Here is a 13,693-nt window from a genome sequence, read left to right as displayed (position 1 = left end):
TGCCATACTTCTGTAGGTGGAGTTAGGCGTGCGAGGTGCCATTTTGTTATTTGCCGAAGGTAGCAAAATGTTACAGGGCTGGCCCAAAACTAGGAATGGAGCGCAAAATAAGTGTATTGAACAATATAGAAAATGTCTAAAACAGCCATAGCTTTGAGAGCTGTATTTACAAAACATCCTTGAAGATGTTTACACAGTGTAAAAGAAAAAAAATATTCTTGTTTCAGGTTGAGGTGGTAGAAGGGGTAGCTGGGGAAGAAGACCACCATGATGAGCAAGAAGAACATGGCGAGGAAAATGCTGAGGCAGAAGGGCAGCATGATGAGCATGATGAAGATGGTATGATACGTGGACATGTTTATTAGTCATTTTAAGACATGCACAGGGTTGGATCCAGAATAAGTCCTCTGTACCTCAGTGAGTCCTATTTCCTCTCACTTTGGTCCCATTGAAGGTAGTGATGGCTGACATTCTACATTTATTTCAGTGGGACCTAAGTGTGGCTTAGTTTGGATGCAACCTGTAGGTTTTGCCATACACAAGGAACTGTAAGTTGTACCTTCTTTGGGTTGATTAGAAACGAAACAGAAAGCTACTGCAACCCCCTATTCCATTCTAACTTGTATTGCTATATGTGTTGGTAATTGTGCATTAGTAATATTGGTATCAAAAACAGCAAGCTTGTGAGATAAATGTATGGCTTTCTGCGGTTGAGTTAAGCAGTAGTTAATGTACTACTGGAGTGCCTTAATCTTCTCAACAGTTGAGCAGTGGGAGAGCTTAAAATGAAAGATAGCTTTGTGAAGAATCTGAAATATTGTATCATGCAGACCACTGTGTTAACATAATTCTATAAATTTGTTATTAGGAAGTGATATGGAGTTGGATCTTCTAGCAGCAGCAGAAACTGAGAGTGATAGTGAGAGTAACCATAGCAACCAGGACAATGCCAGTGGGCGCAGAAGTGTTGTCACTGCAGCTACAGCAGGATCAGAAGCAGGTAATATTCTTTTTATCAGCCTTCATTTTTATGTATTTTTTTTTTTGGGGGGGGGAAACAATATATTGCTGTACATTATTAAAAGAATTTTAATGTGTCCCCTAGTCTGAGAGAGGTTGATGGGCAAACCTCTACAAGTTGCTTATTTTTTAAGTTACCTTGACTGTTTTGTAGGAGAAAATCAGAAATGGTTAATTATTATTGTTAACAGAACTCTTCACCATAAGCTCCTAGACTGGGTTACAGCAACAAAAACAATTTAAAACAAAATAAAATCAAGCAGCAACTGTCAGGTTAATAATGTTGCTATGCTTTCAGCTTGAGGGATGTATAAAGGTGGGGTTGCACCTGCAGCTCTGTCTTTTAAAAACACGTTGAAAAAACGCAAGGTAGGAAAATATTTGTGTGCTTCTTTAAAAGTTTTTCTTACTTTGTAGGAGCTGAGTGCCACAGTATACTTTGGATTTCTGGTCTAATAAATAAAGCTCACCCTGCTCTCTTATCAGTGACGCTTATAGTATATCTTTCCCCCTCAGGTGCCAGCAGTGTTCCAGCATTTTTTTCTGAGGATGACTCTCAGTCCAATGACACCAGTGATTCAGATAGCAGCAGCAGCCAGAGTGATGATATAGAGCAAGAGACCTTTATGCTAGACGAGCCTCTGGAGCGAACAACAAACAGCTCTCATGCCAATGGTGCTGCCCAGGCACCCCGCTCAATGCAGTGGGCTGTACGTAACACCCAGAATCAGAGGACTACTAGCACTGCTCCATCTAGTACCTCTGCTCCAGCAGGTATTATAAAAATGATTTTATTTATTTTATTTTTTACCCCTCTGGGCCTTTCTTTTTTCTTATTTCCTACCCAGTGAACTGATTTTTGATTTTGATTTTTCTTGATCAGAAGGGGTACAAGTAATTTATGTGCATCTTCTCATAAGCTGCTGTGAAGTGCTTTGTTATTTTAAGAATCATTTATAGGATAGGATAGGATAGGATCAAATATTGATCATCTGCTTTGTGCTAATACTGGAGCTCACTTCTGTTTAGCTGTTGACGTCCCCTGAATGTGTTTCTTTCTACTTTTAGCAAGTTCAGCAGGCTTGATTTATATTGATCCATCAAACCTGCGTCGAAGTGGCACCATCAGCACAAGTGCGGCAGCAGCAGCAGCGGCTCTTGAGGCTAGCAATGCTAGCAGCTATTTAACATCAGCAAGCAGTTTGGCGAGAGCATATAGCATTGTGATCCGACAAATATCTGATCTGATGGGCCTCATTCCCAAATACAATCACCTGGTGTACTCTCAGATCCCAGCTGCCGTGAAGCTGACGTACCAGGATGCAGTGAATTTGCAGGTAAAGTGCAACAAAGATATGCCAATTTCCGTGTTTAAATTTTGTCTTTAATGCAAAATCTGGCTTCCACCTTTAAATTCCTTGGTATAGTCACAGTAAATAACTACCGTTTCATGCTTATTATCATTCTTCTGCCCCCTACATTGGCCACCAGGAAGGGAAATTTCTCCCCTCCTCCAGACCCTAAAACTGGTGGATGGGGAACTAAGTAAAGGTAACAGTTGAATCTGAAATTTAGGGGAATCGAAGAACAAAGTGGATACATTGTGTAATTGGTTCAATGGGGTATGGTTCAGAACTTGTCTGAATTTTTTATGTTTGTGCGTATGTATACAAAATGTTGATCACATTTGATTTAGAACTACGTTGAGGAAAAACTGATACCCACGTGGAATTGGATGGTGAGCATTATGGACTCCACCGAAGCTCAGTTGCGCTATGGTTCTGCCCTTGCCTCTGCTGGAGACCCAGGGCACCCAAACCACCCACTTCATGCATCACAGAACTCAACCAGGAGGGAGAGGATGACAGCACGAGAAGAAGCTAGCTTAAGAACTTTGGAGGGCAGAAGGTATGCAAATGTACCTTAATAGTTGTATGTTATTTTCTCCCCCTAAGTAACCACAAGCCAAAAATTTAGTGCAGTTGTCCACACTGATATGTAGCCCTTGGAGGGTTGGCTGACCAAAAGATTAGCCACCCCTGATCTCAAATGCAATACTTCCGTGTCCCAAAACAATTTGTTTTGTTTTTTATCATTACAGGCGTGCTACACTGCTTAGTGCTCGTCAGGGGATGATGTCGGCAAGGGGGGACTTCCTAAATTATGCCCTCTCCTTGATGCGTTCTCACAACGATGAGCATTCTGATGTTCTTCCAGTTTTGGATGTCTGCTCATTGAAACATGTAGCGTATGTTTTTCAAGCTCTCATTTATTGGATTAAAGCAATGAACCAGCAGACTACCTTGGATACACCTCAGCTGGAACGGAAGAGGTACCGAAGCCAGTTACTCAATGGAAATATAGCTAGGTTGTGCACGGGCGTTGGTGTCCCCTTTGATTCATAACACTAATGCATGTGTCTTGTGGTTATATATGTAGCATATGCAGTAGATTAGTATATATGTATAGCTGAAGATGATGCAGTTCTGGTAATCAAGTATTGTGTTACCTGGAATTTAGCTATTGCTGAAATATTGGTCTGGTTATGAGAATTCACTAGAAATATGAACATTTTCAGTTTGGGCATCTGCAAAATGAAGGAGGGAACGTTATGGACCCCCAATACCAAACCAGAAAGGTGGTCTAGAATGATACATTGGTCAGAGCAATAGTATTGATGGTCACATGCCTCCATTCCTCTCCCAGGATATATTCATAGCTCTTTGACGAAACCAAAGTTCAGGCACTCAAGCTCTTTCAACAGGAAACAACAATTTAACAATGTACCGAGAAACATAATAGTTTCATAGAAGCCAATTTACAAGGACCCACATACCAATCCTATTATTTCTCTTTTGTCTTTCAAAGTATTTTTTGAAAGGCAAGTGAAGCGTTCATCATAATCATAAACACACTATTCTCCCAATTATCCTTTTCTTAGGAAATGAATGTTGTTGCTTTGGGTGCTTCAATTTGTTTTTAAAATAGTGGAAGGATTTAAATATATTCAGCTTTTTGGATTTAAACTACCCTTTTCAATTTGTTGAAAGGTGTTACACACAATGATACAAATAAATATGTTTGGCACTAAGCGTTCACTTGCATTTATAGTTAGAACATTACATTATAAAAATATGAGTACACTATACATGTAGGTCTTAATTTTCCAAACACTCATTATACAAAATTTCATTTATCCAGACAATAAGAATTTGTACCCTAACCTCATTACATGAACATCTGAATCAGATACCCGAGCAGCGGAACCTCTGTGTATACAAATATCTGAGAATTGCCTCTTTTAAACCTGCCAATTTACTGAGCTCAGGCTCTTTATTGGATTTCTTTCCTTAGTCACAGCTTTGTGGGGTGGTGTGGGGTGGGATGGCGCCTCTGGCTGCAGCTCCGGTCAGCAGCTGGACGTGGACGACCCTTCTCAAATGAAGCTGTGACTGAGGAAATAGGAGCACAATAAGAACCCTGATCTTGGTGAAAATGGCAGCTTTACAGGAAGTAATTCAGGATGGAGGGGCAAGCAGTAGGCCAGCAAGCCATGGGAACGCGTTGGGATTTCCCCCATAGGAATCAATGGAAATCATAAGCTTTTTATGCAAACACTCACTTAATGAACGATTTCTAAGGAAAGCGGGACCTGCATGTGTATGGTATAGCTGTAGGACTGTATAGCTGATACAATATTTTTTAATAATTTTTCTTGTGTAGCACTAGTTGTAAATTTTAGTACTACGTGCCATCTAAAATAACCTGTCATCACTTTTTTTTTAAGGACCCGGGAACTTTTGGAACTTGGTCTTGACAATGAAGATTCAGAGCATGAAAATGATGATGACACAAATCAAAGTTAGTACTTGTACAGTTTGGGGTTGTGGGGAGCTGGATAGAGACTTGATCATATCTCTGGATCTTGGGTTTAAATGGTTCACGGACATTGATAATTGTTCAAGCACAATAAAATTGATAAAAATGAAGTCCTAGCTGGTTTTTTTCAGGGGTCAGCTGTAGGACCTATTTCAGTGCCAGGGTTCAGTGCCTTTGAAAATGTTCATAGTGTCTCTTCTGCCACTGAATAACTTACCTAGTCAGCTTCTGGGGTTTATGGTAGTGATGGGTTCACCTGCACCAATTCATCTTGTATTCCTAGTGTGGTTTTTAAAAGAATCTTCCAAAAAGTCCTAACGTTAGGACACCTGGATGAGCTCCCCACTGTCCCTCTCTGCTTGTTCCTATGCTCTCCTTTCCCAGATTTAACTTTGTGAAGCTAGGAAATAAGGGCTTGTGGCAGTAGCAATACCATTTTAAGATGTAGGCATTCACATGGACTGCACTTCCTTTGCAGATGCTGGAAAATGGAATTTCTAGTGGGCTGAGTTTAGAAGGCTTTAGAAACTCAATTTTTCAGTCTAGCCAGCACAGGTTTATATGGGTACTAGGAACCTGTATTGCCACCCTTCTCTACTTTTTGCTTCTCCCCTGAAAGTAGGGTGGAAAATTCCAGTAGCTTAGTTGCAAAAAAGTGATTGTGTTGTTGGATGTGGGCACCTGAGAGAGAGAGAGAGAGAGAAAGAAAGAGAGAGAGCGAGAGACTGAAAAAAGAAGACAAATTGTCTGCAGAAGTGCAGTCTGAATAGAAATCCAATGAGTAATCTGACAAGTTCAGCTTTGAAGTATTTGAAAAGAATAAAGGAACTGGCTACGATGCCGAAGTTTCCTTCAGGAGGAATGGAAGTGAAAGAGGGGAAAGCAACAAGATTGGAGGAAGATAGAAAGATAAATGACAAGGAAGAGAAGTAAATGGTAGAAAAGAGGGGGGATTAAAAAATAGACAGGGAGTCATAGTAATATTTTAAAAGGGAAGAGTAGTTAAATGCTGTTCCTTGTTTTTATATAGCATTTTAAACTTGCAAAAGTATTATGGGTGTTATTTTGTTGGAAGCTGCCCAGGGTGGCTGGGTCAATTCAGTCAGATGGGGAGCATATAAATAATAAATCACAATTAGTATTTTTAATAATTTCAAAAAATATAAGCTAATAATCAAGAAGCAGACAAAAGTGGAACTTCTGATATTTTGTCCTAGAAAACTGGAGAAGTGTTATCAGCATAAAGTAACAGAGCAAATCTGTATCAAATAATCACTGTTATATTGTAATGATTTGTTTTAACTGGACACTTTTCAGGTGCTACACTTAATGACAAAGATGATGACTCCCTTCCAGCTGAAACAGGCCAAAATCATCCATTCTTCCGACGATCAGATTCCATGACATTCCTTGGCTGTATTCCGCCCAACCCTTTTGAAGTTCCTCTAGCAGAGGCCATTCCACTAGCAGACCAGCCACATCTGTTACAGGTAATATTAACTGAGAAAGCTTAAATTGCTTGATTCCTAAGCTGCACACACAATTTAATACTCCAGACACATTAGCCATTGTTAAACAATTGTGAGCCGATTGTAAATCAGCCACAACTTCTGCTAATACATGCAGTAGGAAGTTCAGTCCCTTATTGTCCAATATGTCAATATTGTTTTTGTTAAGATACAGTACACTATTCCAATTTCCGTCTTTCCAAACAACAGCTTTTTTTGCTTTGCTTAGTTCCCCCGCACCCATTACAAAGCAAGCTAACTACCCAAGTGCCTTAATCAGTCTTGTTCTAATGTTAGTGAAGCAAAATATTCCTTAAGATTAAACCCTGTAATAGTCATTTGGAGTGCCGTTCCTGGGCCTGGGTAGATAATTTGCTCAGATGCAGGACAGGAATTGATACAGCCAGTAGTTTTTTGGCATGTTACTCTTCCTCAAAGCATGGTGGCATGTGAGGAAGAAAAGAAATTCTCACTGTAGAGAAGAGATGCATGGATCAGCTGCTTACGTTGTGATCAGGAAAGTTGCATCTGCATCAGTGTTGGCTCACATGTAAATTACCTCTGGGTTTTTTTCAGCCAAATGCTAGAAAAGAAGATTTGTTTGGTCGGCCAAGTCAGGGTCTGTATTCATCCTCTGCCAATAGTGGAAAGTGTTTAATGGAAGTGACTGTGGATAGAAACTGTCTTGAGGTATGAATTTATTGTGATACATGTTACAAATTCATAACATTGCTTCTTTCCCTCTCCGTTCGTCCACTTTCTCTTTTCACTCTTATTTTGCTAAAAAAAATGAGAGCAAGTCTATATATCCATATTTCTTTATCCACTACTCTCAGTTCCCTTCCAGGCCTGCTAAGGACTTTACCTTGCCTTAAAGAGCCACAAGATTACCATAGTATTCATTTCAGACTCTGGAAATGCAATTGCAGTGGCTGGAAGGCAGGCCTTACCCAAATGCAATTGCTGCCTGCTCCTCTAGTGAGCAGTCAGATAGATATTAACTCTTTCTCCAAGTGGGAATGCATAGAAGTTGTTTTTTTTAAAAAAAGCTTGTTAGATTTTTTTTTGATGGATGCATCCACAATGGATATTTCCAAATGTTCATGGCTATTGGTGTGTATGCAAAGTTAAATTTGGAAGAGAAAAGGCCTGCTCCCATAGAATATTAGATCTGAAAATTCCACATTGCTATTTTAGAGAGCTTCTCATCTCAGTCTATAATACTATGTATAATATATTATCAGCTTGGACATTTTTAGGGCTTGCTTTGTTTCAGTGGAGAGATCCATGAATAAAAATGAACATTGATCCCACTGATTTCTATAGGACCAGTCAAGTTAATCCAGACTCTGACTCAGCTAGTATTAGACTTTAGGTTCTTGCACTATAGTGACCTTGTTTGCATGTCATGATGACAAGAGTTAATGGTTCACTATGGATGCGTTAAGCTGGGCTGTAGCATTATGTCTGAACCAGTGGCTGGGATTTGTTTTGCTCCAAACAAACCATGATCTGTAGGCAAAGTTTGGTCTTGATTTACAGATTGCATTTGGTTGAGTGAAACAAACCAGAGTCCCTGGTTGGGACATAATGCCAGGTTTGTTTCTCCTGCTTGTTGTTGGGGCAGAGCGAAGAAGCCAAGATCAGCTCTTTCATGATAAAGTTGACGATGGTTAATGATGATATGTAGACTGTACCAAAATAGTATTGCAGACGAGTCTAGAACATGAAAATACCCTGCAGTGTTTTACAAATCTGTTTCAATGCCCTTTCGTTTAGGTTCTTCCAACCAAAATGTCTTACGCAGCAAATTTAAAAAATGTAATGAGCATGCAGAATCGGCAGAAGAAGGAAGAAGAACAAAATGTGCCATCTGAAGAATCGGAGAGTTCTAAGCCAGGCCCTTCAGCTCATGATCTTGCAGCACAGCTGAAAAGCAGTTTGCTGGCAGAGATTGGACTGACTGAAAGTGAAGGTCCACCTCTGACATCCTTCAGGTACCATTACTTACAAAACAACACCTTTACTTTTACTCCTTTGTGCTCAGTACTGCATAGCCAGGAGTGTTAGTTGCCACAAATGACTGCTTGGGATAGGCAACAGCAGCAGGAAAGAGAGAGAGGAAATGGCTGTGTTGTGAACGCAGGGTTTCCATCTTAGTTCTTATTCAATTTTTGCAATTACCATTGCTGTTTGGTATTTGCATTGTTTTCGCGAGTGCCACTTTTCTTTGTACGTTACCTTGCTATTTAATTCATGTGCTTGTGATCAAGATAATCCTTGATGGAAACTGCAGAGAGATTGTCACTTGACTCTTCCTGCTAGAAACTTGAGTTGTTTGGCAGCAACTGAACACAACATAATCCTAATTTTAACTTGCTTAGTATATAAAAGTAATCTCTGTTCTCCTGGTTCTTTTTAAATTTTTGTCTGCCAGGCCACAGTGCAGTTTTATGGGGATGGTTATTTCTCATGATATGCTGCTTGGACGTTGGCGGCTTTCCCTAGAGTTATTTGGAAGAGTGTTCATGGAAGATGTAGGAGCGGAACCAGGATCGGTAAGTATCTTCTTGAAGGAAGACAGCTAGATTTTTTTGTAGGCCTTTCCTTTTACTAATACATTCTTTCTCTTTGTAGATTTTGACTGAATTAGGTGGGTTTGAAGTAAAAGAATCTAAATTCCGCCGAGAAATGGAAAAACTGAGAAACCAACAATCTAGAGATTTAACACTAGAGGTAAGAAGTTTTAGTGTTATCTTTTTGAGTTTAGCTAGATTTAAAAGATGAACAGTTGTGGTTATCCTGTTGCTCTTGCAATTACTTACCTCAGTAAATTAGGATGTAAAATGGTGGCCCAGCCATCGCTGTGTATGCTGCAGCTGAAGGATGTTTTTGGGTGCTAGTGTGGCTGTAGATCGTATTTTCATTCTTTAGCTTGTCTGTTCTTTACCATGTTCTCCTAATGTGTTTTCTAGGTTGATCGGGATAGAGATCTTCTAATTCAGCAGACGATGAGGCAGCTCAACAATCATTTTGGTCGCCGATGTGCTACAACTCCAATGGCTGTCCACAGGGTAAAGGTCACGTTTAAGGATGAGCCAGGAGAAGGCAGTGGTGTAGCAAGAAGCTTTTACACTGCCATTGCACAAGCTTTTTTGTCAAATGAGAAGCTTCCAAATCTGGACTGTATTCAGAATGCCAACAAAGGGACACATACAAGTAAGTATATTGTAATAAATGTGTTATGTATAACATTGAAGACTTGGAACAGTGAAGCAGGATGAGGGGCAAGAAATTATGCAGGGTTCTGCATTATCCTCAGGCTTTCAAATCATTACGAGGGGCACATCTGCTTATTTAACAGTAAATCTGAGGATCCTGAATTTTGCACTCATCACAAGTCTGTGCACTTAAGGTGGTCACAATACACACAGTTCTGATGGGGGGAAATCTGTATTCTCCATCAATCCTTCATTTAAACATAGTGTAGAACATTTTAGCATGAAATAAAGATGCCTGCAGATCACTAAGAGAACATTGGTTGTGTGTGTGGGTGGGAACAGGAAGAATTGTCAGACTGCCAGAATTCTTGCTTGGTTCCATATTATTTCCATAGAATACAAGATAACAGATTCCTGCCTTGAGTCTATATGCTAAACTTCATCAAAGGGGAGTCAACTGAAGAAAGGAAAAGTAATAGGCAAGACTAAACAGGGGAAAGCAAATGGATTTTATTTTAGTTACATGTATTTGGCTTGTTTTTTTAAGGCTTCAGCCAGTGAAGGGTTACATTTTAACTTTTGTTTCCTTCAAATATTTTAAGGTAAACTTCCAATATTGTGTGGTGGTAGAAAAGAACTTGATGAACAAGCCTGATTTATATATGTCTTTAAATCTTAATTTGGAATTGTGATTCCAGGCTAAATTTTGTGTTCTTCTCCCTCAGCCTTGGTTTCCACAGTTTCATGATCTTTCATAGTATTTGTATGTGAGCATTGTTTACAAACCATAAGTATGTCTTGCCCCTTTAAGGTCTCATGCAGAGATTACGAAACAGAGGGGAAAGGGATCGGGAAAGGGAGCGTGAAAGAGAAATGAGGAGGAACAGCAGCGGCTTGCGAACTGGCTCTCGGAGGGACAGGGATAGGTAAGTAGCTTTCTTTTGAAGTTAACTTCAAATTAGGAGAAGATTTGGAATAATAAATTGCTCGTTCTCACCAGGAGTTTCGTTGAAAGGCAGAAAATAAATCTCTAAATTAACTGCTCCTCAGAAACGGGGCCTCAAAAGTGAGCAAAAGAATTAACTAGGAAGCACCTGCCACTTTACTGGGACACAAAACCAAAGGTGGGGAAGGATGGGTTTAGCGCAGCAGGAGCATACCCTGTATGTAGTGCATTTGATGTGGACCTTTCGGAGAGCAAAGACAATTTCTGATGAATTGCTGTTGTTTTTAAGGGACTTTAGAAGGCAGCTCTCCATTGATACCAGGCCTTTTCGACCCGCATCAGAAGGGAATCCTAGCGATGACCCCGATCCTCTTCCAGCACATCGGCAGGCCCTGGGTGAAAGACTTTATCCCCGTGTACAAGCAATGCAACCTGTAAGGCTCATGTTCTCTTCTGTCTACTGTGGCAAAAATCATTCTTGTTTCTTAATATGTACTGTATTCCACTTAAAAATTGGGTGTGTCTACACATACTTGACATGTTGGTGAATAGTGAATAAGCTGAAGAATACAAAGAGTTTTGCCTTAGACCTGCAATTCTTTGTAGTTGTAGGGCTCCGTTGAGGATCCTGTACTCCCCTAGGCATAGGGCTTCAAGATGGATTCCAGTGGCGCAGCAGCTAAATATGTAACAGGATCCATACCTAGAGCATCTGCCTCGCGTTAAATAAATGCAAAAGCCCACAAGCATAAATTACAGCAGGGGGCTGAATTTAGGGCAGCTGAAGTTTCCTGAATCTGTAATTTCCACGCAGATGGAGAAGACTAGGGAAAAAATGGAATATAAGATATTAATTTCTTGTTTCCAGGCATTTGCAAGCAAGATCACTGGCATGCTGTTGGAATTGTCTCCTGCTCAGCTGCTTCTGTTGCTTGCCAGTGAAGATTCCCTTCGAGCGAGAGTGGATGAAGCTATGGAACTCATTATTGCGCATGGAAGGTAAAGTAACGTTAGGGATAAATCCTTAAGGGAAAACTTTTTTAGATTGCGCCTGGCTTTGAGCTGTCACAGGGGAAAAATTGAATTAGATCTTTTGTACGTTGTAGCTCCTCTACAGAATTCCTGTGGTTTTGTACTTGTTTTTCTTTGTTTTCCCACTGGAAAACTATTCGTTGGGTATTCAGAATATTGAGAAAGGAAGACAGATCATTTAGCAGCTAGTAAAATCCATCTGTGCCCGCTTTCCATATTTCTTGAAGGACAAAAAAAGTGATTTATTTTACTAAATTACAATAACATTTAAATTGAATTTTAAAGCATGATATTGACTCTGGTTAAATATTTTTCTTTCATTCTGTTCAAAAGGGAAAACGGAGCTGACAGTATCCTAGACCTTGGCTTGTTGGATTCTTCAGATAAAGTACAAGTAAGGCAAATGTTTTAACAGTGCCTTTATTGGTTTACTGTTATGTGCATGGAATATGTTGGACTGTTTGCAAGAGGGAAAGATTCTTTCAGTCTAGTACTGTGGTGATGAAACTAAATTTTATTTAAACTTTTCCCTTTAACTAAGTGTGCAATTCCATTAACTTTACCATTTGTTTAATTCCCTTTTTTTTACTTGGATGTGGTTTTGACAGACAACTTGTAACAGTGAAGAATATTTCAGTCTTCATTAGTGTGCAGAAAAAAACACCACTTTTTTACTTCTCTTTTTTTAAAAAAAGGAAAACAGAAAACGTCATGGTTCCAGTCGCAGTGTGGTAGACATGGAATTAGATGATACAGATGATGGTGATGACAATGCACCACTGTTCTATCAACCTGGAAAGCGTGGCTTTTATACACCGAGGCCTGGCAAAAATACAGAAGCCAGACTAAATTGTTTCAGAAATATTGGCAGGTAAAATATTCTCAAGATTTGTGTGCATCGCTTTGTGTGAAAAATACTAGAATGTGTATAAAAGTAATGGTCACGAAAAGACGTAAGATTTTGCAATTCAGCACCAGGTTTACAATGATTTCAACTAGACTTTGAAAATATACCATATTTTTCCGTCTATAAGACGGGCCCAATGTATAAGACGCCCCCAATTTTTGGGGACTCCAAATTAAGAAAACACCCCTCAGCACTACCTGTGTATAAGACGAGCCCCAATTTTAAACCTAATTTTTTGGTTAAAAAACCTAGTCTTATACACGGAAAAATACGGTAATTGATGTCATTTGCTTAGGTGTTCTTCTTTTGACTTGGTTTCTTCATCACTTTTTCTTTTTTTAAAAAACAAAACTTCTTGTTCTGATACGTTTTTTTCTTCAGAATTCTAGGTTTATGCTTGCTACAGAATGAACTTTGCCCCATCACGTTAAATCGACATGTAATAAAAGTTCTTCTTGGCAGAAAGGTAAACCTGCATATAAATCTTAAGAATAGTTAATTATAGGGCTTCAGTGTTATTTGATTAAAATTGTGGTGCTTGGTTTAAAATGTAGAGCTTGGTTAATTGCATATTGCCGCTATGTCACCCAACCTTCCATTTAAAGCAGTGATTCTTCCTCCCTCTGCTGTGTACTTTTTCCACCAGAAAATGGGAACTCCCTCCAGAGTTCCATGTTCAGGCTTCTTTGAGCATTAGGAAATTGTACTTTGTAGCCACCTGCAGGGCCCCTCAGGAAAAACTGTGATGTGCAAACCTATTTCAAAGGTGTTTCGGATCATTAACCTGTCTTAACCATGGGCATAAGTTTGAACGGAGACATAGGCCCAGAGCAGACATGGCATAATGTGAGAGAAAGCAGTGTGCCCTCCCTCCCCCATGGTGCCCTCTAGGCTTACCCTGATATTGTGGCTTGTATTCAAAAAAGTTTCCTGGCATGCACATAAGTAGTAACTGTAATTTAGAGCAAGCCAGGAAACCAGTGCCAAGGTCAGGTGTGCAAGGAGGGAGGAATGTTGTGTCTGAACTAGGCACATTTGTTTCCTTATGAAAGAACAGAAGATTTGGACATAACCATAGCTGTCAACTTCTCCCTTTTTTTAAGGGAAATTCCCTTATTCCGAATAGGATTCCTTGCAAGAAAAGGGAAAAGTTGACAGCTATGGACATAACACTTCTCCT

The 13,693-nt window shown here is 39.7% G+C and overlaps 1 protein-coding gene across 8 annotated transcripts in view; it reads left to right on the top strand.

Moving 5' to 3' along the window:
* Positions 1-13,693, top strand: part of UBR5 (ubiquitin protein ligase E3 component n-recognin 5) — a 67,581-nt gene that overhangs the window by 48,391 nt on the left and 5,497 nt on the right. For 7 of the 8 annotated variants that reach the window (XM_079984805.1, XM_079984809.1, XM_079984811.1 and 4 more), the window contains 19 exons: positions 228-339; positions 869-1,000; positions 1,537-1,794; positions 2,089-2,357; positions 2,717-2,928; positions 3,122-3,352; positions 4,808-4,881; positions 6,217-6,389; positions 6,984-7,097; positions 8,187-8,404; positions 8,845-8,965; positions 9,045-9,143; positions 9,383-9,626; positions 10,440-10,554; positions 10,864-11,008; positions 11,443-11,573; positions 11,940-12,000; positions 12,302-12,477; positions 12,895-12,979. In XM_079984805.1, coding sequence (XP_079840931.1) covers positions 228-339; positions 869-1,000; positions 1,537-1,794; positions 2,089-2,357; positions 2,717-2,928; positions 3,122-3,352; positions 4,808-4,881; positions 6,217-6,389; positions 6,984-7,097; positions 8,187-8,404; positions 8,845-8,965; positions 9,045-9,143; positions 9,383-9,626; positions 10,440-10,554; positions 10,864-11,008; positions 11,443-11,573; positions 11,940-12,000; positions 12,302-12,477; positions 12,895-12,979 — 2,970 coding nt within the window. The remainder of the gene's footprint in view (positions 1-227; positions 340-868; positions 1,001-1,536; positions 1,795-2,088; positions 2,358-2,716; positions 2,929-3,121; positions 3,353-4,807; positions 4,882-6,216; positions 6,390-6,983; positions 7,098-8,186; positions 8,405-8,844; positions 8,966-9,044; positions 9,144-9,382; positions 9,627-10,439; positions 10,555-10,863; positions 11,009-11,442; positions 11,574-11,939; positions 12,001-12,301; positions 12,478-12,894; positions 12,980-13,693) is intronic. The other variant, XM_079984807.1, reaches the window with a different exon arrangement.

This window comes from Podarcis cretensis, assembly GCF_951804945.1.
Source record: "Podarcis cretensis genome assembly, chromosome: 7".
Lineage (NCBI taxonomy): Eukaryota > Metazoa > Chordata > Lepidosauria > Squamata > Lacertidae > Podarcis > Podarcis cretensis.
Note: the sequence above shows the minus strand (reverse complement) of the source record. Positions and strands in the feature narration are given on the sequence as shown.